The sequence below is a fragment of the Mchenga conophoros genome, linkage group LG9 (genome assembly GCF_057382185.1).
Source record: "Mchenga conophoros isolate Kocher_MC1m ecotype Shallow Benthic linkage group LG9, M_conophoros_male_GT1.1, whole genome shotgun sequence".
In the NCBI taxonomy this organism is placed as follows: Eukaryota; Metazoa; Chordata; class Actinopteri; order Cichliformes; family Cichlidae; genus Mchenga; species Mchenga conophoros.
Genome location: NC_140534.1, coordinates 25,860,803 through 25,884,667, shown reverse-complemented (window position 1 = coordinate 25,884,667; position 23,865 = coordinate 25,860,803). Strand labels below are relative to the sequence as shown.

General features: G+C 42.3%; 1 protein-coding gene across 2 annotated transcripts in view; it reads left to right on the top strand.

Moving 5' to 3' along the window:
- Nucleotides 1-23,865, top strand: part of arfgef1 (ADP-ribosylation factor guanine nucleotide-exchange factor 1 (brefeldin A-inhibited)) — a 51,861-nt gene that overhangs the window by 5,259 nt on the left and 22,737 nt on the right. Inside the window, exons 2-10 of one of the 2 annotated variants that reach the window (XM_085287245.1) lie at nt 10,787-10,817; nt 15,506-15,662; nt 15,871-16,017; nt 17,528-17,707; nt 18,130-18,183; nt 20,154-20,511; nt 21,388-21,513; nt 22,101-22,348; nt 22,734-22,867. In XM_085287245.1, coding sequence (XP_085143371.1) covers nt 10,787-10,817; nt 15,506-15,662; nt 15,871-16,017; nt 17,528-17,707; nt 18,130-18,183; nt 20,154-20,511; nt 21,388-21,513; nt 22,101-22,348; nt 22,734-22,867 — 1,435 coding nt within the window. The remainder of the gene's footprint in view (nt 1-10,786; nt 10,818-15,505; nt 15,663-15,870; nt 16,018-17,527; nt 17,708-18,129; nt 18,184-20,153; nt 20,512-21,387; nt 21,514-22,100; nt 22,349-22,733; nt 22,868-23,865) is intronic. The other variant, XM_085287247.1, reaches the window with a different exon arrangement.

The window sequence follows — 23,865 nt, the reverse complement described above, 5'->3', positions numbered from 1 at the left end:
GCAGTGGAGTAGTTAACATGGCGGAGCCTATTCTAGCTCTGAAAGCACAAATAATCCTTTTATCTGTGCAGTGGAGACTGTTTAGAATGTAGAAAGGAGACTGTTTTTGTCCTCCTCACACTTTGTTATGCTTACACTGATATGTCAATACATAATACATCATTTCTTTCCACTGATGCCTTCTTCAGTCCTGGGACAGGTGATAAATTAATTATAGTCTACTGCAAACAGATGAGGCACATGATGAGAAACCCTCCTCCCTTTGTGTTGCTTTCAGTTTCATCTTGCAGGACTTTTTTTTATCGGGGTCATCTATCTTGTATTCATCTATTAGCTGTATTAATTTGTGTAAATTTGCTACTGAGCAAATTATGTGTCGCAGTGATAGTTTTTTATTGAGTTTCTGGATTTTTTGGGTGGGGAGGGTTTTTTTTTTCTTTTTTGCACCTTGGAGGAATATAAGTGTTTATAGGTACTTTAATATGGTTCAACTTATAAATAAGTCCAATGTCTGCAGACATGCTGGCTGTTAACCAGCTGGGTGCCATTGTTTATCATTGTGAAAGTCTGCAATTTGAGCCGTGTATTAATCTGAGTCTTAATTTAGATCAGAATGTAATGAATATTATGGTATTCTGAGCTTGTAGAGCTGTCAATACTTCAGTAGTCACATAGTAGAGACTGTAGAGATTGATTGGGAACATGCTGTGGAACAAAGGTCCCTGAACTGGATGAACTGGATGAGCTTTAACAAAGTGGTAACAAAGTGAATTCAACTCATACTCTCATGGCTACTTGAAACCGACTCCATAAGCAGAAATAGAAATATGTGCGGCCTGGTACAAAAAACACCTTTGCTTTCTGTATCTAACTTATGCTTTCATGACAGTTGTGTGTATATAGGGAGTTTATTTATTTAGTTTTTAAAACAATTCAACCATCAAATTTTTACTGAGGCTAAAAGTTTGGGCACGGCAAAAGGTAGAGGCAGACACAGCAACTGCTGCTGCTAGCAGGTTTGTGCTTCACTGCTGCTGATTCGAGACCCTGCAAAAGGGCCTCTGTGGTGGCGGTGTATTTTGGAGAATTTATCATTTAATTGCTTGGCAAATAAAATTGCCTTTGTGTGGATAACTAATAGAGTAAAATCAGTAGAACTCCAGTATTTCTAATAATGGACTGTCTGTGGATAAATTTTGCTAGCTGAGCTTGCTGTTGCTAGCAAACAGTAAAGCTCAGGGCAGGTGTGTGGTGCAGATGGAGCTCGTCTTGAAGTGACAGGAATGAAACATAGTCATTGTTGATGGTTAGTCTAGCTCACAAGCTAGCACTTTCTGAGTGATGTAAAGGGACAGTTGTATTAAACTGCACTACAAATGGTACAAAATGGTGCAGATACAGTAGTAGTGCACAATACAAGTTAACAACTTGTGTCCTTGTGCCAGCTCTCAAATGTCAGGTGATGTCAGAGGGGAATTTTAAACTTCTCTTTTTAACAAATGTCCAACTTCTGCCATAATACTAACAGTATCACTGTAATAATGAAGTATCACACAGTGCTTGTGAGTGTAAAGTTCCCCTAAACATGGCAGGGCAGGTAGAAGACGACAGGTGCACTTACAAAAATGACTTGTATTTACCTTCCCTAGGCTTAGTGTTTGTCTCCAGATTCTGTAGCCTGCACGCTGATAATAACCCGGTTTTAAAAGAAAAGCGGTTGTATTTCATACCAATAGATAGAAGAATGCTACATAATGTGTCCAACCACAGTGGAATTATTAAAGATGCATTAATTTTAATAACAAAGCCAACAGCTGAGTAATCGAGACCTTGTGGAGGCAGAGCGCTTTGGGACTTTTTGGCTACAAAATTAGAGCCTTGATTCAGCCATGGGAGTGAGACTGGTGATTAGAAGGGCTTATGCAAGTGCGAGTGAGTGGGCTGGTGGGACACACACATGCACACGGAAATGTAAAGCACACATGCCCAAACGCATGAGTGCACATGTGATTAGGTAGCCCAGACAACCTCTGACAGTCGTTCCTTCTTCCACACCGAATGTAATTACCGCTGTGCAACCTTTTCTTTCATCGTGAACAGCAGAAATGTCAGAGGTCTGATTTTTCTCAGGCTTTCTTCGGTGATCGCAGCTACGCCATGTTTGCCTACAACAACAGTTTATTCTCAGATTGGTCAAATGTAGTGCATTAGTGTGAGCCTCTGTCTTGTGTGTGGATATTGGCTTAAAAATTAGGCTTAAATGCCTTTTGTTGATTATTGAGTGTACCTGAGATCCAATCCTGACAGTCTGGATACCGGGTTGTAGTGTTTCACTGTGATCATGATTGTTTTTGGGGTAAAAGCAGTCTGACTAAAATGAATGTTCGCTGATCATTGCGTATGGTGCGGTTAGTGCCAACCGCAGGATCCATGCCAAATGCAGATGGGCTCTAAAGTCTTTGAAATGGAAATAGTGCTGCAGAAGGCGGATGCCCTTTGTCGCTCTCCAGCTCCTTTCTCAGGTGATGGAAACTGAGTCAGAAATTAACCTCTAACCTCTTGCATATGTATATGCATGTGCATTGGTAGCGATTGCTGCGGTCCCATTGTGAAGAAGTGTTGTGTTATCATAGTGGAGATTTTTTTTTTTTTTTTTTTTTTTTTTACTCATCCAAGGTCCAGGAATTGATCAGGCTGCAGTGAAATCCTTCACATTGTCTTTCTTTCTTATGTCTTATTTCTTCTGTGTTATAGATGATCAAAAACATGTCTGATTACAGTCTAGAAATGATTACTGTCCGCCTGCACTGTGGTGGCAGCTTCACAAAAACAGCAACACAATGCTTCTATTGCACATACAAAAACCCAACCCCATAATCATAGAGCTAATAAAAAGGCAGGTTTATTAAGCTTATTTTCTTTGGAAAATAGCCTCGTCCTTGCCTCTGCTTCCTCTCGCTTTCTCCCTTTTCTCTCCTCCCTCTGTGTCTGAACCCAGTGTCCCCTCCCAGCGAGCTGTTTTCTAGCTGCTTGTCTTGTGACGTGTTGCGGAGCATCTCCAGAGAGCTGCCTGTTTATCTCTCTCCCTCCCACCAGTGTAGCAGCCGTGTGCATGCGCTGCTGTGTCTTAATTGATGAAATGTTAGAGGTCTCGTGAGATTTTTTTTCTTTTTCTTTCTTCTTCTAGTGTGGGCGCATGCGCGTTTTTGATTGCATTTGATTGTTATTCCGCGCATGAACTTTACGCTGGCTAAAAATGTCTACTTATTGAATTAGTGTTGATCCAGCAGCTTTAGTCAGCTGAGATATATTTGCCCAGGTGAACGCATCCTCTCAGGGCTGCCATTGAGTGCATCTACCTGCTGTGCACACTGTTGTTGGCGTCAGTGATAATGAGCGAATCCTGCAACAAGACAACCGTACTGCAACATTTCGGAGAAGAATTGCACCCTGGATGGGTTACAGTTTTATTTCTGTTTATTTTTGCTCCAAGCCTTCTCTCACAGATGTCCATGTAGAGTTTACTGGTAGTAGCAAAACGCAAATGTCAAACATATCCTAACAAAATTTTTCATTTGGTCTCACTGAGACAGAAAAATAGAGAAACACCTATTGATTTGCATAGCAGTAAAGCTAAACTGGCAAACAGAAATCGACCATTTGCGAGTTTACTGAGGCGCCAAAAGTTTTTGTGTGCACTTTGTTTGCACCACCTGCTGCACCCCTTTTCCTTCTGACACTAGGTTGGTACTTGACCTTCTCGAGATGGGCAGCTTCATTGCCTTACAGCCTTTTAGCCCTGTTTAGATTTAATGTAGAGAAATAAGTGAAAACTTGTCCGATTCTCGTCACCATGTCTACTTGCAGCAAAAGTAACCAACGACATGCATAAACACACATGAGGAGGCCTTAGGATGTGTGACTCCAGGGTTTACGGTCCTGCCGACTTATTCCTGTGGCTACTCGCAGATTGCTGCTGAGGCTGAGGAATGCTTCGTCATGGCACTCGGGCAGGGTGGCGCACGGGAAGGGGGGAGACTCAACTTAGTCTGCAAGTAGCTCCCGGCAGCAGTGGGAGACGAGAGGGAGCAGGTTGTTTTGAAGCAGGAGTTTGATGTGTTGTACGTATGATGAAAGCAGGCTGTTGTTCTGCTCGTGCTAGCAGACTTGGCGTTTTCTACAATTCATCACCACGTGTAGCCGGGGCGTCTCGTAAATGTAGTACACTCTTAGCCTCGGTACAGACTTCCATGAATATTCAAGCACATCTTTTATCAACGCTGTTTACAATCTCAGAACACAAACACTCCTTTTTGAGGAACGGGCTGTGAACTGTAGTGGTCAACAGCATATTTCTCATTCAGTCATTGCTACATTTTCTTCTCTCCTGGTTTTAAACTGGCAACCCTCCCACAATCCCACTGCTAACCTTTTGCTCAGGGCTTCCAAATACTTCCCGTGCTGATTCATCAGCCTTATCTACTATGGCTGCCTATTGGAATGCTAAGTGGCTAACTACACTGTTGTGTACATATCTAAGCCATGATCAGCTTTTGCTGTAGCTCAGTGTAAGTGTGATTGAAGGGGATCACTGATAAGCCCCTGTGAAACACATATTATATAAAGCACTACAGGAACCTGTCTCGGTTCACTGTCAGGTTCAGCGATTGAGTGTGATGTTTGTGTCTCTCTCTTCACATCAGGCTGTGCTTATCCTAGCATCTCAGTCAGGCACTGTCTCTTACACATATGAGGTTTTTGTGCTTTCATCTGTCAGATTATTGGCTGTTAGTTGCTCATACTGTTATATCTGTGTTGTGTATGGCTCACACCCTAATATCAAATCACCGTGCCTTACGTGCTCTTTTCAGATAAGTGCATTGTTTTAGTAGTGCTGTCATGCTGTCAGGGGTGGGATTTGGTTGTTTTGTGTGAGCTGGCTTCAGGCTGAGGCACTGAAGCTCGGGTCTCTTCACGATGTCATCATCTCATGAATTTTTCACAGGCGGCCTTCATGTGTAGGTGTCACATAGCAGACTTTAGTTCACAGGCAGGGACGCGAGCAAAAAGAAGCCGTGATCCGCTCCGAAACGTAAATAAAAACGGTTAAAGCAGTTATGAGTGAGATATAAATCACATTGTGATATTTGGTGGCGCTGACTCAGCAGCTTGCATAGGTGTTGTGATACATAAGCTAGTTGGGGTTGCAGAAGTGAATGTTTTCTAAATATGAGGAAGTTTTTGTTTAGGTTTTTTACTTACCCATCAGGAGGCTGTTAATATAGCAGGTGCTACAGTATGATTTTATTGTGGGGAGGTACTTGACTAGAATGTGTGTGTCTGTGTCTATGTGCTTGAAAGTATTAATAAATGCCCATTTTGTAGTCTTGCCAGCACTCAGAGGCTGCACTCTACCCACTCTTGCCTTTATACAGGTGTGGAGACTGCATTCACTCCAGAGCAGAGTGGAGCAATGATTTGCCAGCTTTTTACTGACCCTCTCTGCAGCTTAGAGACGGTTTTATTGGGAAGGGGGCACTTCAGTAAATGACAGCCTCAGGGTATGTGGGCTCGCCCTAAAGTATCTAGGCTAAACTTTTTATAGGACTGGCAGGGTTAGCTGGAGTGTGTGAACACAGGTGCTCAATCTAACAACTAGCGTCTCATTTTAAGAAGTAGTCCTGTGTGATTATACACCAGAGAAAGACATAGTTCTATACGTAGTTGACCCACTTGTCCTTGGATGATGAAAGAAACGTGTACTGCAGGCCTAAAAAGACTCTCTCCAAGGGGGTCAGATTGGATGTGCAGACATTATTGCTCATTTAAGTCGTAGTGTTAGGATCTGGGTCAAAGTCAGGGTAAGAGTGAAGAGACAGAAAGTTGGGGGAGCTTTCAAAGACTTTTTGTTGCTTTGTGATGTGGGCGATGGCTGATGAGCAGGATGGCTCCCTGTAATGTATCTTGTGAGTGTATGTAAGCTATAAGAGACCTATAACAGATGCATTAAGACACCTGTTATGGATTAATCGGAGCAGTTTCCTGTCCGCCAGTCATTTAGCTGTAATCCTGGCACAGCAAAATCAACCCTGTAAGTAAGAAAGAAGTTGAAACAATTGATTTTCATTGATAATGTTTCTACTAGTTCTATTTTGTGACTTTAGACAAATGAGCCAACTTTATTGGGATTTTTGTTCATTTTGAGAAATCTCTGCCTATGGGGCAGTCTGATTTTTGAAGTTTTAGTTACAAAGTTTCCAAGTTTTATCAGCTGGCCCACAAAAGCCCCTTCAGTGGACCCCTGCTCTTTTCCAAGTGTGCTCATCGGACTGAAAAGCAGTGAGCCAATTGGCTTCATCTGCATCACTGTCACCCCATGTGACAGCTGTGTGGAGGAGGTCTTACTCTCTTCTCCTGTTATTTCCTCTTTTATACCACAAACAAGTGTGCAGAAAGCTTTAGTTATGCAGCACTAACACTAAATACTTTGGTACACCTTGGTTTCTTTGTTGCTGACCTTGAAGATATCGTAAATCAAGAATGAGGCTTGGTAAATAAATCACAAAGGGTTGACTTCTATCAGCTTGTGATAGCAAACTAAAGTTTGGAGATATCCTATGTGGGAAGGCTCCTTTAGATAGTTTGGTTTATTGGACAATTACAGCCCAGTTTGATCTCTAGTGGGATAGACCATTCAAACCATTAAATAACCAGTAATCTTTTTCTTTTCTTTTTTCTTTATTTTGCTACAAAAACAAAACCCAAAACATCCTAAATATGTTTACACTGATTAAAAAATTTCCTCTGCTAAGTAAGAATATAAAGCTGTTAAGGCATACTGTTCAAACAGCTCTTTATCTTCTGTCATCATAGAAACACTAGTGTTCTTCTGCGGGGTGGGGCTGGTTTCCTTGTCGGTAAGAAGGCTGTAAAACTGGCAGGGAAACCGAAAGATCAGATAAGCACTCTCATAATAACTTTAATTTTAAATGAAGTGGAAAGTTTAAAATGATGCCCTCCTACCCTGCAGTTTTCACACTTTGCGAAGCCATCCATTGGGTCTAGATTGGACCCTTTGGCTGTTTTCTGGCCTGTGCTTTTCTTCATTTCTTCCACTACATTGAACTTTTTACTCGTGTCTTCTGGCCAAAAGTGTGCCTGTGAGTTTTCTGATTGAGACCACAGATCACACTTTGATAGCTCATTTGTGCTTCCTTGTCTTGTTTGTGACAAGTGCAGTGTTTTGGCTTTTATATAGCAACGTAATTCAGCTCAGTATCCAAGGAAGGAAACCATTACATCATGACTCAGTTAGTAAAAGTGGAGACAAATTAATAAGTGTCTAGGGTTCTGTGTGTGTTAATGCTACTCTCTCATCTTTGCCCACTTCCTGCTTTGCCTCACAACTCTGCATATGTTTTGCTTTGAAACCCACGACTGGCAAAGCGGCCATAAATTTCCATAACTTTAACATCCATCTCATGTCTGTCCAATCCTAGGAGTGTCCAGCACTGTTCCTCCTTATCATTATTACCACCAGCCACTGTTGCTATGGTTTCAGTGTTCAAATCCTGAGGTGACAGTTTCTCATCGATGCACGGAGCTAATTACTTGATGCTTACTTACACAGTCAACGTGACAGTCCCCACCCCTCCTGTCAAAATGACTGGTTTTGTACTGGCTGCTTGTTTGACTTCTCTGTGCATTTGCATAAATCTGATAGCAATCCAAATAATTGCTTGACGTGAAGCTAATGTTGATAGTGGAATAGCCAGGGGTCAGCACGATTATAGTTTCACACATCCCATAATAGAGGCCTCTAGAGACTTATTGGAATTTTAGTGTCATGCAATACCGACAGTAAGCAGAGCAGGAGAGATGCAATTTTACACCATGTTTTCTTTCATGGTAACATGCAGTGCCTGCAGTGATGTAGCACTGATGTTTGACTGGGTCTTTTTCTATCACGTTTGCTTTTTTCCTGTTAAACTGAAGGGATAGAAATCTGAAAGATCGGACGTTAATGATTATTCACTTTGGAGACTATTTCTTAAGAGCTAATTGGTCAAGGTTTGGTCAAAATTGAAATGGTGTTCACTAAACGAGGTATCAATGCGACACACTAACTTAACTCTAACTCTAAAACTGACCCATTCAGAGTTGATATTACAGCTTCAGGGTGCCAGCGTCTCAAATGCTCGTGCACTGCAGTAGTGCTGTCGTGGAAGGAAAGCTCTGCGTTGCACAAACTTTATTGTTTTCTGTGAAATGCTTTCCATTTTCTTCCCTCCTCCTGTTTTGCCATTTGCGAACTAAGTTCTTCTTCGTTCTTGTAAAGTCTTGGCAGGCGATATAGGCGATACTGCCACCATAGCTTCCTGTAGTGTAATGCAGTTACAAAAGCACATATGACGCGTTGAGAATTTTATTTATGGGCGTCATCGATTATGCCGACTAATTGTTTCAGCCCTAAACAATTGGTCGGCAATCGACACCTAATTCGGCACACCTTGCTAGTACCATGTTGGCCTTGAGAACTGCCTTGATCCTTTTGTGGCACAGATTCAACATGGGTGCTGGAAGAATTCCTCAGAGATTTTGGTCCATATCGACATGACAGCATCACACAGTTGTTGCAAATTTATCAGCTGCACATCTATGATGTGAATCTGCTGTTCCAGCCCATCCCAGAGGTCCTCTATTGGATTGAGATTTGGTGGCTATGGAGTGCATTGGAGTACAATGAACTCATTGCTCATGCTCAAGAAACCAGTTTGAGAATATCTGAGACTTTTGCATCTAAAACAAAGCAGCAGGAACCCTGTTTTTTGACACTGTGCGTTGGGCTACATACAGCTCCTGCACAAACACACACAGGGTGACAACAAACCAGGTGAAGATGGCTAAGTATGGAAGAATAGCTCAATCAGCCACAATGTTAAAACCCCCTTCTCACTATAGTGCGGGTCCTCCTTGGGTATACTGGAGTGGATCCTTTGGGACTGCATGGAGGCCATGGATTTGAACTCTTGGGTTTCTTTGTTGTGTCTCTTGACTCGTTCCTGTGCAGTTTTATATGTGGCAGAGAAATGTTGTTCAGAGATGTGCTGATCTACAGTCTTCTGTCTGTTGTTAAGCAACATCATGATAATCACTGTAATATGATTCGTTATCTCTGAAGGCACACATGATTTCCCACTCCTATGTAACCTCGAAATTATGTAACCAATTCAGATAACATACACTAATACTTAATCTCTGTCTCGCAATTTCAGGTCAAATATCATTTGTTTACCGATTACATGTTTCATATTCAGAGCATATACTAGAAATATATGTTGAAAAATGGATGCTAGGCATAAGGTGAGATAGATCCTCTGATGTCCTGTTGCTAATAAGTGAAAATATCTGCCTTAGTATCAGCTCAGCTTCTACAATCATGCTTTTTAACTGAATCAAGAGAATGGGGGAAACTGTCACAGCCTTTGTTATTCATTAATTATTAAATAGATGATTTAGACATAGCAGTCACGATCCTGTTCTGTCTGCTGTAGAATAAAGACGTTAAAAGATGATCATTGCTTTGATCTTATGTCAGATTTGAATCCATGTGAACAAAAGCCCTGTGGGCCGGTTGTGACTGCATGTAAACGGATGTATAAATTAGCATCAGACAGTTCGGAAAATCGTCCTCTCCTGAGTTGCGCAGTCAAACATGGTTGAAACCAGCTTTAATTTACTTCCACAGTGTTAAGAGCTAAATATTCTCACCAAGTGGATTTCTTTGAAAGGACCCGTTAGCCTTCCAGCAGTGAAATAATTGAGCTGTCATTTCATTACTGGGGTTTTTCCCAATCATCGCTAGGCTCGTGCAATTCTGTGAGGACGATTGACACTGTGTTTTTTAAAAGCTTCCTCATTGAAGGCTCCCTTTAATGTCTAGTACCAATTGGCCTCTCTTCCGCTCTCTCTAGCTCTATTTCTGTCTCAGCTTCTCCATCTCTCTCTCTCATCCCTCCCTCTGTGTGTCTGCCTCTCTTATTTTCCTGCTCTTCTGTGTCAGTGCTCAGCAAGTTCATACAACTGCTTTCAAGCCTGGAGATCTGTGAAATAAACACAAATGTTGGCCTGGCTCACGGACACGGCGCACACTGAATAATGATTACATTTTGGGGACTGAGTGCTGCAGCTGAGGCAATACACAAACCAGTCTCCTCTCTAGTTGCCGTTAGGGACGCAAACAAGACCATCACCATGACGAAACAAGCGCATTCAGGCGGAACCCCACCCCAACAAGCTGTTCAGTGACCGCATCAACTTAAAGCATCAACTTAGATCTTTTGAATGCAGATGTGTTTGAAAATTTACTATGTTGATGCACTAAGATTGCAGATATGTTGGATGTGTGCAGCTGCATTGTAGCTTGGAGGCAGGGGGGGGTCCTCACTCTGAATCAGCCTTTGGGAGGTGTGAAACTGAAACACTTTGTTGTCATTTATGAATATTTGCTAAACCATAAACATCTATTGTCCAGAATTAATTAATTTTCCTTTGGCTCCAGTTAAAACCTTATTGAAGGGTGCCAACAGTTCCTCTGGGAAGGAAATTGGTGGCTGCACATAGATGTCAGTTTGGAGGGATTATTTCTGCATAAATTGACCTGATCATTTGAAACTTTTGGCCATGCATAATATGAGCTTTCAGATATTAAAAAATATGTAAAATACTGTCCACAGATTCCTATATTTGACTTATTTAACATGTTACTTTTTTTTCTGTCTTTCAGAGGAAATCAAAGAAGAATCGGAAAAATTAAGGTAAGCAGTTGATGAATGGAGTCACACAATAAGGCAGCAAAGGTCATTTCACGGGTTTTGTCACTCCCTGCGTGTTCAGGCACTGTAAAATTCATGACTCACTTGCAAGTCTTTCTGCTGCTTTTGCCTGTGTTCAGACGCGTAAAGGGGATTAAAACTGTGTATGTGTGTGTGCGTGTGTGGGTGTTCATGTGCATGTCTCTGGTGTTTTTGTTTGTGGCTCTCTGCCTGGCTTGTTCCCAACAGTGTCTTGCCTTCTCATTAATGGATTTCTTCATGAAGCTCTGCCTAATGCCTGTGTGTGTGTGTGTGAATGTGTGGGGTGCTCATGAATGGGCTTCGAAGTATTATGGGCTTTGGAATGAAATGTAGCATGAATGCCACCTCGCCTCTTCCCCATCCTTTCTTCCTCACGCCAGCTCATTTTTATTTCCCACTTACATTTCTGTCCCTCATCATTTTCCCCTTCGCACACAATCCTTCCCTATTATTTCACTCACTTCTCTCCAAATTAGATTTACCAGTGACTCAAAATTCATCTGAATTTTAAGGTTAGGGATTCTGTGCAGCCAGCACCAGGCTCACAGAAGTATTGCTGCTTGTGTTTTCACCTCAGGTGCTTTACAACTCTTTTCGGATAGATGCAATACTCTAGCTTTGCTACTTATGAATACAAACACCCTGGTTGAGCCTGCAGCCCAGTTTAAATAGGTTTTCTCTGTGCATTCATTCTGTAATGTAATTGCAATAGTAGGCATGGGCAGTGTCTAACTAAGTACATTTCAAATCACTGTTTAAAATCAAATCTTGTTACGATAGCTAAATATATGCTAAGGAAACGGGTACTAAGCATTACTGGCTAATCTAATCACTGTGATATTTAAACAAAGCAGCCACATAAAGCTCATGTTGTATGAAAACCATTAATGGTGTTTTAGGAAATTATTCCAGAATCATTTCATAATCTTAAAAAAATGCTCTTATCAGTTAACTACCACACCACGTAAAGGCCTGAAAGATCAAACATTTAAGCTCTACAAAGTGACCTGCACTCGGTACAGTTTACATGAGTTTACATGAATTAGGTTTTCTCAGTTTTCTGGGACCACTAAACATTGAAACTTTCCAATATTCTCAGGACTTGTTCTGTATCTTGGTTTCAAGTAAGTGTCTTTAAAATTGCATTCTTGCCAAAAATTACAGCGTCGATAACGCACTAATCTGCAAGACTAGATCCAGCTTTTGGTCTTCCAATAAACCCGTCTGCCATACTTTGATAACATACACTGTAATTACAGCTGCTCAGCCATGGTAACCCATGCTATGAAGCTCCCAGTACACAGCTTTTGTGCTGATGTTAATGTCAGAGGAGGACTGGAGCTCTGTCGGTATAGAGTCAGCAAGGGTTGGCAACTTTTATGTGTCTCAGCACGCAGCGACCCAGCTTTGTAACTTTGAGCTGCTGTGTTCCTAATGCCTTTCAGTTTGTAATAGGGCTGCCACAAAGGATTATTTTGATAGTCGACTAGTCACCGATTATTTTTGCGATTAGTCGACTAATCAGAGCATGCATCCATTGGACGTAAAACATACAGCTTATTGCACCAGCAGCATCTGCTCTTATATAACTATCATTAGCTTACAGCTTTAAGTGTTTAAGGTATATGCTAACTAAAAATAAAGACAAGATGATAGTTTATTAAATTTTAATGAAATTTGCAGATTGTTTCGGTGAAAGTTAATAAACTCCTTGCTATCTAAAATATAACGGGACACCGGAGTATTTTCCCCAGCATCTCACACTTCTGATAATCAGCTGTCTGCTTGACGTTTATTCAGCTGTGTAAAAACTATAACTTTAATCTCAGCCAAACCGATTTACTCAGGAACAAATAAAATACTAAAAAAAGCCAAACAATAACATTTTGAAGTTATCTAAGTGACTTATATATCATGTTTAACCTGAGTAGCGAAAGACAGCAGTGGGTTTGAAAACGATTTGCCGAGAGTCCGGTGTTCTCACCGTGCTAGTGACCTAGCCCCCGCCTAGCTATCGAGCTAGTGGGTAACAGACGTCTCCGAAAACGTCGGAGCGCTTTTGAAAATATGTGGTGTCTTGAATAACTGAGCAGTTATTTGAGGTTTACACAGCTACATTCTCGCCTGAAAATATGTTAAACGTTTAATTTGTGACCCAGAAAGAATAATAAGAGTAACATTAAAACTAACTAGCTGCCGCCATCGTTGTAAACTGAGCTGGGCCGCGCTATGAATTCTGGGACACAGCTTCTTCTTCTTCGGGGTTTAACGGCAGCTGGCATCCTTGTACATGCAGTGCTGCCATCTTCTGTTTCAGTCCGTTATTACACTCTTAAATCCTACTACTTATTCCTGTGTCTTTTGTGATCTTACAAAGCTTCAAACGACGCGTCGACTATTAAATCAGTCGTCGACGATTTTGATAGTCGACGTAATCGTGACTAGTCGACTAATCGTGGCAGCCCTACTTTGTAATAATACCACTTGCAGTTGAACTAGTCGGAATGAAATTGCACAAACTGCCTTGTTGCAACAGTAGCATCCTGTTACAGTGCTACGCTCTTTAGAGCGACCCATTCTTTTACAAGTGCTTGTGAAGGCAGACTGCATGGCGAATTGCTTGGTTTTTTTTCTTTTTCTTATAAACCTGTGGCAACGAGGTGTGTCCTAATACTTTTGTCCATATGGCGTAGCATCTAGAAACAACAGCCAGCATTCTGACGCTTTACCACTTCCTGTTTTGTGCACAGGTCTTTCTTTAAGAATGTCAATAAATTTTTTTAAAAAGCTCAAAGTTAAATTGTCATCAGGAAATGGACACTGGTTTGGAGTCGGTGTGAAAAGCAAAATGGGGATTGCATTTGCCAAAACACAGACTGTTTACCTGCATACAGGCCAAAGCCTGCTGTATGATCGGCCAACACAGCATGTAATGCAAACAGACTGAAAGCTTCCAGCACCCGATTTTCTCTCCCTCGTCTGAGAACTGTGCTCAGGATAAAGATGGAGGAAACGCTCTGGTTCTGTCCAAAGGTGACAGATTTGACCAACCAGCAGCCCCGAAGTCCTGAAGTAGTACACAATAAGATAAATTCTATGCATTCTTTTCGTTTTCTTTGCCAGGAAATTAGATAAGCTTTGAAAGCTATGAAATTAAAAGCAAAGTGCAGCTGCTAATGAAAGCACATGTGACCTGATTGAGAGCTTGTAAGGAAACATGGCTCCAGTAAGGATTTTTAAGCGCTTGTTTCCAAGATAAAGATGAACCTTTGACTTCAGCATTTAATTGAATGCAGTATTCAGTTCCATGTAATAACATAGCTGCAGGATGTGCTGGCTGTGCTGTCTGACTAGAACTCAGTTTTATAGTGTTTATGTTTTATAAGCAGCCTGAGCCTGACATTGGGCTTATAATAAAGGGCTGAGCAGGCCAGGTGACATTAAGCAGGGAGTTCAGGGATAAACCAGCGGAGACGAGCTCCCTGCAGATCCACAACATAATAGCTGAGAGAGAAATTGAGACTGGGTCAGACCAGTAATAAGCTGACAGAGTGGATGCTCTTGCTGAATCATAGCAAAGATCTTTTTAATCATTTTAATGTTGTTGTCCACAATGTTTTTGAAGAAGACTGTAAGCCTGGTAAACGGGTTCATGTTTTCCATTTTTATGCTCGATATTTGTAGCTCCTTCCCTGTCCAATCATCTTTAATTTGTGGTAATTAATACCCATTTCCTCGGCTGCTTTCAGACAACTTATATTATATTCCTTTCCAGCGCTCTAAGCGTTCTCCCTTCTTCTGCTCTTCTCTGAGCACCCTCATTTTCCTGGTGAATTCATGCTGCTTGATGCCTCTTTAGTTTTTAACTGGCTCTGAATCCTTTTTTTCCCTCTTCTCTTCTTGTACAAGCGATCCGTCCTCGCTTCTTTCTCTGTCTCTGATTGTGCCCTTCTATGCTCGGCGTGGTCGTCCCTCTAAAAAAGAGCTGAACTCGTCCTTTTTCCGTTGCCAAGACATAAACAATGCAGCCCCCTCCACCGCTAGCCGTCTCCCTCCCTTTCTCTGTTCTTCTCCTCTTCCAGCTTGTGCAGTCTGGGTGTGGTGGTAGCGCTTAGGGATGCTGTAAAGACATGGCTGCTGAAAGCGATGGTCTATATTTTAAGGCTGTCTCCGGTCTTTTAAAAATTCCGAAAAAATAGCTGTGCAGTTACCAGTCGTGCAGGAGGAGATGCTTTATCAGCATGGACCCATGGCAAAGCTTGAATTACAAAACCTCTGGGATTACTACCCCAGGCACTACATTAAATTCAGTGTAATAAAATCTGTTCTTACTATTCATTTTCCCCCTCAGGAACAGGATAAAGCACAGGGTCTTCTTTGGTTTAGCTTGTTTGATGTCCTGCTTCAGCTGTGGAGCAAGCAGAGGTTGTTCTTTATAGTGAAGCACGCCATCCCCGGCGCTTTTTCGTGTTTGTTTCAGGCTTGGATGTCAACAAAAGTGTTAGTGTGTCATGTTGATTTTTATGCCCCGTTTCTTTTCTTGTGACTCCAGATGACAGACGGGACCGCGGAGCCACAGTGTTTATCTCACAGTCTCTGTCCCTTTCTTCCTCTTTTTTAAAATGTATTTATTTTCCTTCCCTCCCCAGTCCACCCGGTGGAGATGGCAAATCAGGTTCCAGCACTTTACCGCCAATCAAATCAAAGACCAACTTCATTGAAGCCGACAAGTACTTCTTGCCGTTTGAGCTGGCATGTCAATCCAAATGTCCCCGCATCGTCATCACCTCGCTCGACTGTTTACAGGTCAGTGGCGGGACAAGTCACACCGCAGGCCCCCGAGTGCTTGCACGAGTGTTACTTTATGGCAGCGAACTGTGTGCTGGGCTCTGCCTTTACTGTATCTTTGGATGTCTTTGAAGAAAAATAAGTTCTTTTAATTCCATGCTACCAGGTCGTTTAGTTGTGTTTTTGCATATGTGTGTTTACGTCTGCATGTTCGTGTGACTTTTAGAAGCTGATAGCGTATGGCCACCTGACGGGCAGCGCCCCGGACAGCACGGCTCCGGGCAAGAAGCTCATCGACAGGATCATCGAGACCATCTGCGCTTGTTTTCAAGGACCTCAGACTGACGAGGGCGTGCAGCTACAGATTATTAAGGTGTGCTGCCGTCCCCCTCTTCTGACATATCGCAGCTTGTCGCAGACACGCTCAATACACACTTTAGAGAATTTAATTAGCCGACAGTCATTCCTTAAAAGACCACATCTGTGTCTTTATGTGGCTTTGATCTGCAGCAATCTTTAATAACACTTGCTGTTTGTGGCTGCAGCAGATAATCCTGCTGGACTGTTGAATAATACAATATTATTTTACCTTATTAATATGTATGTCATTTGAAAAACAATCTGTAATTATATTGTAAATACGATTACTTTTTCATTTTATCTCGGAGACTTACCTGACAAAGTCAGTGATAGTGGCAACTATTTAAGTTTTAATATTAGTTGTGAATCTGTTTTATATTTATTGTTAATAACTTGCTGTCCCTGCTTTTTGGTGTATTGTGTTGTTCTCCTGATAGACTATATAAAAATGGACAAAGCCACAGTGACTTTGGTTTTAAAGACTTCTACTTAGCTTCATGGCTGCTCCCCTTTTTTACACCTGTGAGTGACCCTATTTAGGTCTGTGGGCGGGGATTCCTCCCTCGTAGCTGTGAGGTTATGAGCTTATTTGAAGTTTGTGCATCAGAAAAAGTTCAATAAACTAGATTTTCTGACATACTTTTGTAGGGCTGTTCAATATAACGATATATATGGGATGACGATATACAAACGTCTATCGTTTCCTATTACGCTATCGTTTGTTTCGTGGTGTTGCAAAATAAACTGTTTACAGCAATATTTTTTCATCGTTTTGACGGTTACTGTAGTGACCTGTAGCTATATTAATTTCTTAAAGTTCTCTCGTTCTCTTATATTTAATATAACCACACTACAGACGGACAAGCGCCTGTTTTTACATGTTGTCGTTAGCAACAACGATGGTAAAACCATCGCGTGGCTCCGCTGTCCGCTTGTTTGTTTTCCACGTAAACCTTTCACAATAAAGCTCAAGATCCTGTTGAGACTTTTCAAAACAAACTGAATCATGTGATTGAGTATGCAGAGTTTTGACGGATGAGAAGCAAAAAAGAGCCGTCAGGTGCTAAAAAATAAACCTTAGACTCAAACGTTAGAACAGGCTTTTCCCCGCAGCACGGCGTGTAATAAATACTCACAAAGAAAACGGCGGCCGTTACAACCTTTGCCTAAAAATGTGTAGTTTCATGCATCGGTTAAAACATTCGTCTCCAGGTACACGACGCCCAGCTGGAAACACTTTACGCAAGTCGAGCTGCCCGAGATTCACAGAATTTACAGAAGATTTTGTGATTTATATCGTTGTCAGGACGATAAATGTCTTATATCGGGATATGAGATTTTGGTCATATCGCACAGCCCTATACTTTTGAGAGGTGTTTGCATTTAAGATTTCGAATGCTGAAACGTCCAGCTGTTCTTGACTGCATCAGTGTTTGGCTTTTGGTTTTTTGCGCAGCTGCGATTCTCGGCTTTTTCTCGTCCTGCGTCAGCAGTTAATGGTAGTTTTTGGTCTTTCCTTTCAGGCTCTCTTGACAGCGGTGACGTCTCAGCATATAGAAATCCACGAGGGTACTGTTCTGCAGGCCGTCCGCACCTGTTACAACATCTACCTGGCCAGCAAGAACCTCATCAATCAGACCACAGCCAAGGCCACGCTCACACAGATGCTCAACGTTATCTTCGCACGCATGGAGAACCAAGCAGTATGTTCGAAGCCTCTGTAAACACCGAATCGCACAGAATTCTGTTTATGTAGAGACACCATGGACAGCTCATCTTTGGAGCGGCTGTCTGAATCACTGATGCTGTCACTAATGCATAAAAGCCAGTGAAGCTAATATGAGTATTAAATAAATTATAGCGCTAGCCTAAACAAATCTATGCTGCAGTCAAATCTGGAGTCAGAGTGGATTGGAAATAATGTCTTTGCTTTCTGTGACTGGTTTACTCGAGCCACCAGATTTAATTAAAATCTGTTGTTTGCTTTGTGTCCAGAGGGACATTTTAGTTATTGCCTTCAGAAAAAAAGGCAAAAAAAGCTTGCTCTAATGTCATCTTTTTCTTTTTGAATGACACTTTTTCCCCCTTCCTCACCTGCCTCCCTCCTTTCCTTTTGGACACATAGCTTACAAATCACAGGCTATCTTGGTCTCTGGCCTCCAGAAAGCGTGACCGCCAGGTAAAGCGTGCAGGACTGCCGTGACATGCCTGATCCGACCTCTTCTAAACTCTTCTCTGTGCATCTGTGTTTGCGCATTAGAGCTTTTTTTTTTTTTTTTTCCCTTCCCTCACTCATCCATCCATGCACTCATCCGTTCTCTCCTCCTTTTTGCTCCTGCACTGCACAGGAGCAGGTATGCTGTGCACTTCTTCCACCGTATGCTTGCTGTGGCTTCTGTTGACTTGCCCACAAATCATCTCGCTTTCCTCCCGCACCAGTTAACATTTTAGTTTACAGTCACACCTGGGCGCGGTAAACGCTGTACAAGCAGGTCAGCTGCGCCCGTCTCATTCCTGACGAGTTTTCTTATGCTTTGCTTCTTGAGAGGGCTTTCAGAACAATGAGCCATTGATACCGAGTCAGACGGAGAAATGCGAGGCAGGAGTCGGTAGACGAGGCAGACTTTGAGGCAGAGGCCTATTGTTGTGCCTGCCCAGTGCTGCTGCTGCTGCACAGGGAGATCCACTTTGTGTGTCTGTGTATAGAAGTATTCTGCACGCTGTGATCACAGCTATCACACTATCCGACTGAGGTGGCATTTAAATAATGAGCTTAGTTTGTCTTCGCCCAAACCTCCCAGTCGAGGCGCCTTCGTCCTGTCCCGCTACCGTCACTCGTATTCAATACTAATCGTTTCATTCGCAATGCCGTGTCACTGAATCTATTCGATTACATTTAATGCGACAAGATCAGCAGTCTGGTTTAATTATCGAGAGTGTTGATTTGAGAGTAAGACGCAACGAGTTTAATGAGAGGAGTCAGTTTTTGGTTTGCTTTGTAATAGTCAAATGATTGAATGTAATAATACTGATAGTGTAATTGTGTCTTATGGCTAGTAATGGATACAGACAGGCTAATTCATTGAAACAAATTCATTTTGGCTCATTTGTTCTTCTAATTAAAGCTCTGAATTCGAAAGAGAGTCGCCGTAGCTCGAAAGATCACATTGTTTGGTAAATGTGTCACACTGTTTGTATTTTCATCTGTGACCCACGTCCCCCCCTTCAAGCTGCTGCGCCTCTCCTCTTTGACTCTTGAGTCTGTCATTTGCCTTTTAACCTTTATTGTCGGCAAATCATCACACGCACGCTCAGATGGCAAAATGCACCGCTGGGTTCTTGTTCTTGCCGCTGCTCGTAGTTATTTTTTTTCCTCGTACGGATCGGTGTTTGCTGTCAAGCACTGAAGTGTTAAACTGGTTTTTTTTTTTCTTAAATATCTCTTTGTTTTCTCAGAAGCCTTTTCCAGGAGGCAATCAGCACAACTTTCACAAACATGTAATGTTTTTTTTAATAGATTATGAGCATGTGCAAATGATTTATGACCCACTTTTGGTCTGTGCCCTGCCCGGCTAAAGCATGGCAACACTTTGCGGCGCTCCCCGTCAGAAGCAGCGGTTGCACATGTCAGCTGTGACACATCAGCCGGGACAGCCGTTTTTCCACCAGAAATATTTTGCAGCACCGGCGGGTTAGAGTAGACCCCGTTGACACGGGCCAGCATGAACCGATTCCTCGAAGTTTGTCTGATTGCTGTTTTTTTTTAATGGCATGTCTTTCTTCTCAGTGCGTGCATTTTCATACGCATCTCCATATGAACACACATCTGATGTATGCTGGCAAACTGTACTGCTTTTTTTTTTGTATACTACAACTACAATCTGTAGTCATCTTTTCTCTGCTTTGACATCTGGGAGTGTTGTGGCTCAGTGAGTCTTCAGGGAATCTAGACAGGCTGATCAGACTTGTAATTGTTGATGAGTTTGTTTATATGCTTAACCTTTGCTTTTTTTTTGTCCTCTGTGTGTCTGTGTGTTGCATGCGTCTGTCTTCTATGATGCTTTTGCTGTTCTTTGCATGCTTTGTCTGTCTATGTGTGCTTTGCTGTTTTGTTTTGTCTGTGTGTGTGGGCCCCACCCCTGCTTACAGCTGCAAGAAGCAAAACAGCTGGAGAGAGAGCGGCACAGGCAGCACTCCCCAGTCACTCAGCACACCGAGCCAGACTCCGCCCAGCACCAGACCCACATTCATTCGCCGGCGAAGGGTCCGACACGGGAGGCCAACGGGCCCCTCACCCCTCCGACTCCCAGCATCACCACCCCGTCCACCCCATCGACGCCCTCGACACCGGCCCCGGAGAGCAGCGGCAGGTCTGCCCTCAAAGAGCAGGAGGAGCAGAGGGAGCAGGAGGAGAAGGGAGAGAACCCAGACCCAGAAAACGGTTCAGAGTTCTGCGTGGCTGAAAGTGAACAAACCGAGGCAGACCAAGCCACTGCAGCGGCAGAAAGTAAGGCTGCACGCAGAGTTTCTTCCTTTTTTTCCATTTTCTCTTTCTCTGTCAGTAGACACGGACAATCACAAAATATCTCTTCCCTGATTATGAACCCATTATCTTGCTTTTTTGTTTTTTAAGTTTAATCTCTCCCTGTGCCACCATGTTTGGCCACTAAAAGTGATCAACTCTCTCACAGCTAAGTGCTGTTTAACTGTCGCTTTAAATATATCAGGCACACGGCGTAACGTTCAAGAGCACGTGGCATGTCGTTTGAGTTGTATCAACTTGTCCAGAGTAAACAGCACCTTGAATGCAAACTGTAAAAGCCTCGTGCTTAAAATGCTTTGCAGTTTGGTGTAATAATTAAAAAGAAACTGCAAGAACCAGTGTTTTCTGTTGCAGATATTTGATACTACAGATAGTGTTGCAGAAGCTCCTTTAATGAGGGAACTACTGTAGAATCTGAAGAGGAGAATAAAAATGTTTTTTAGTGACATTGTAACTTTTTGCATGCTGGCCCCTTTTACTGCACTCCACACGCGGTTTTAAAAGATCTCTAAGCTATAATTTGGGTGCAGCAGCAAATCTACAACAAAATGACAGAAGAAGAAAAGAATCAAGGTGTCCAGACCTCAGCCTGACTCAAATGCTATGGTGAGACCTTCAGAGAACTGTGCATAAACAAATTCCTGCAAACCTCCAGAAACTGAAGCAATGTTGTTAAGAAGAGTGGGCCAAAATTCTTCCACAATAACATGAAAGACTAATAAAGCCATTTTTTCCAGCCTCTAGCTTTTCACGAGACTCTATACAGAACTTTCTTTTTCACAGGACTGCATGTACAACGTATCAAGGCGTACACTCAGACTTTACATGGTTTTTATTTAGGTGCAGCAGCCCAGAAGCATGCAGAGGCAGCTGAGGAGGAGGACAGGGAGACCCCAAACTATGAGGAGAAAGCCCAGGAAATAGTCCAAAGTATTCTGCAAGAGGTGGTCAATACTGTTGCAGGAGGTAAGATTTCTTTGTTGCTTGTTTGCTTAAATCGGTGTTTTATTTTTAAAGGCAGTGACTAATTGCGTCGTGAAAAAAGTGGCTGACTGAAGAATAAACCAGCAACCAGCTGCTCTTTATTGAGGCCAACTCCTGAAAGTAGATTTCAGTTTGCTGTCGGAGTAGGAGATCTTTAAATTCTCAAAAACCTGTGCAGATTTGCAGCCATTGTGCAAAGCTTACCCCAGACTTAGCGAGTTAGAAGAGCGTTATCTTATAATTTCTCCTCCCGACACTTCCGCGGCTCATTCGTGGAGGTGTATGGGAAAAGCAAAGAGCTCTTTCTTTGTGGGTAAAAGCTTAAAAACCTAAAAAAATTCTTTGAGCACACAGAAGAATAGTTCTTTGCTTCGCTAACCTCAGATGAAAGATGGCGGTTATGTTCCAGAGCTGTCTTCTTTCTTTGTAATTCGTCAGGTCGTCAAACTAAGTCTAGAATGCTTTTCTCGTCATAAAAAACAAATTGTGTCCCTTTTGTAGATCATTTTAAGGTGTTTAAATATTACAGATTAGTGTATCACCCCTGTCGATTCAACTTCACCCTGCAGGCCACTGCCTGGACCCAGCAAACCTGTGCTCTGACACCAAGGAGTCTGGTGGCGAGGGGGAGCCAGCAGAGTCAGAGCCTGCAGAAGCGGCAACAGAGGGCACCCAGAGCTCCCTGGAGGATGAGGGCACTGTGGGTAGTGACAGCGAGCACGTCCATGCCAACGGCATCCCCGGCACACCTATTTCTGCCAGCTTCACCCCCTCCCTGCCTGATGACAGACTCTCCGTCTCATCCAACGACACTCAGGTACCAGGAAACGCAGCTTGCTTACTTTATGTCAAATTAACATCACCTGCAAATGATCAGAGCTTTGACTGTGAACCTTTATGTTACCCTATTTGAATCAAAAGCATGATGAAAGACATGTCACACACACTTTGAATACCTGTTTTGTTTTTTTAAATTAAGCTAAAATAGCTATTTTCTACAATTCTTATGTATTTACAATTTTTCCATTCAGCTGTATGTGACCAATTATGCAGGATTACACTCCTCAGTGATTGCTGTTAAAGAAATCTAATAGATTTGGAAGCTCATAATCACACACAGTTTATGTTAAGCACTCAACAGGATATAAAGAGTGAAAGTGGCATTTTTTAAAAGTATTTTTGTTTCTCTGGTTTGTCTGCAGGAATCAGGAGCAGCACCGGGCCAGCCGCCAGGTGCTAAATTCTCCCACATCCTCCAGAAAGATGCCTTTCTTGTCTTTCGCTCGCTCTGCAAGCTGTCAATGAAACCGCTATCAGATGGGCCACCTGATCCGAAGTAAGGATACAAATTAAACATAATGACTGCTCTTGTGTGTTATTTGGTTCGTCTGTTTCTGGTTAATATTTTCGACTCCTTTGACTTATGCAAAAAAAAGTGAGATAATTATGCTGTGTTAGGAGGGAAAGGTGTGATAGCAGCCTGATACTGAAATAATGCTGAGTTTTAGACACAGCAGTAAAAAATACATAAAATGACTTCTGTTTGGTTTCATGCCTGTGAAAACCCATCAAGCAGACTCTCTTAAATTATGTCAGAGGCATTTGAGGTTTCACTTGAAGTCAGGTTTAATAACTGAGGATCGGACGGCAAAGAGCTCCACCTCGGTCCACATAGCACCAAACCCCTCCTGTCGGTTGGATGACTGGGCCTTGTGGCACCGCACTTCCTAGGTGAGGTGTTTGGGGTCTGTCCTGCCAGGAAGAGACCTCAGGACAGAGCCAGCACACTTGAGAGATTATATCTCTGACTTGGGAGCGCGTTGGTGTCCCCCTGTAGACCTAAGAGGGGAGGTGGTCAGTTGGAGGAAGATCTTTTGGGTCTTTGCTTCGACTTCTACTAATGAATGGATGGATGACTGAGTGATTAACTGTAAGACCTAACTGTAAAACATTTTTGCTGCTAAACAACTGAAATAATGAATTATCCAAATAGTTTTGGACTTACTTTCTATCAGTTCATTGCTGTATCCCAATCTTGATTACTTAGTTTGCAGTGGAGAAACATATTACTGACATTTAATGAGAAATAAATGAAATTTTTAATGTGGTTATCTAAAAGAATGTGGAAAATCAGTTTTATTTGGATGCTTTCCAGCTGACATTCTCCTTCAAAAACCTTTGTTTGTTAGTAAAATGAATTAGTGATGTATTGTGCTTCCAGTAAAGCCCCCAATGAAAAGCTTCGATTTTTATTTGGTTTCATCTTTGGGATAGACATGCACAAATGTGAGTCATGGTTTAAAATGAGGATCGCTCCCATGATAACTGCAGTGT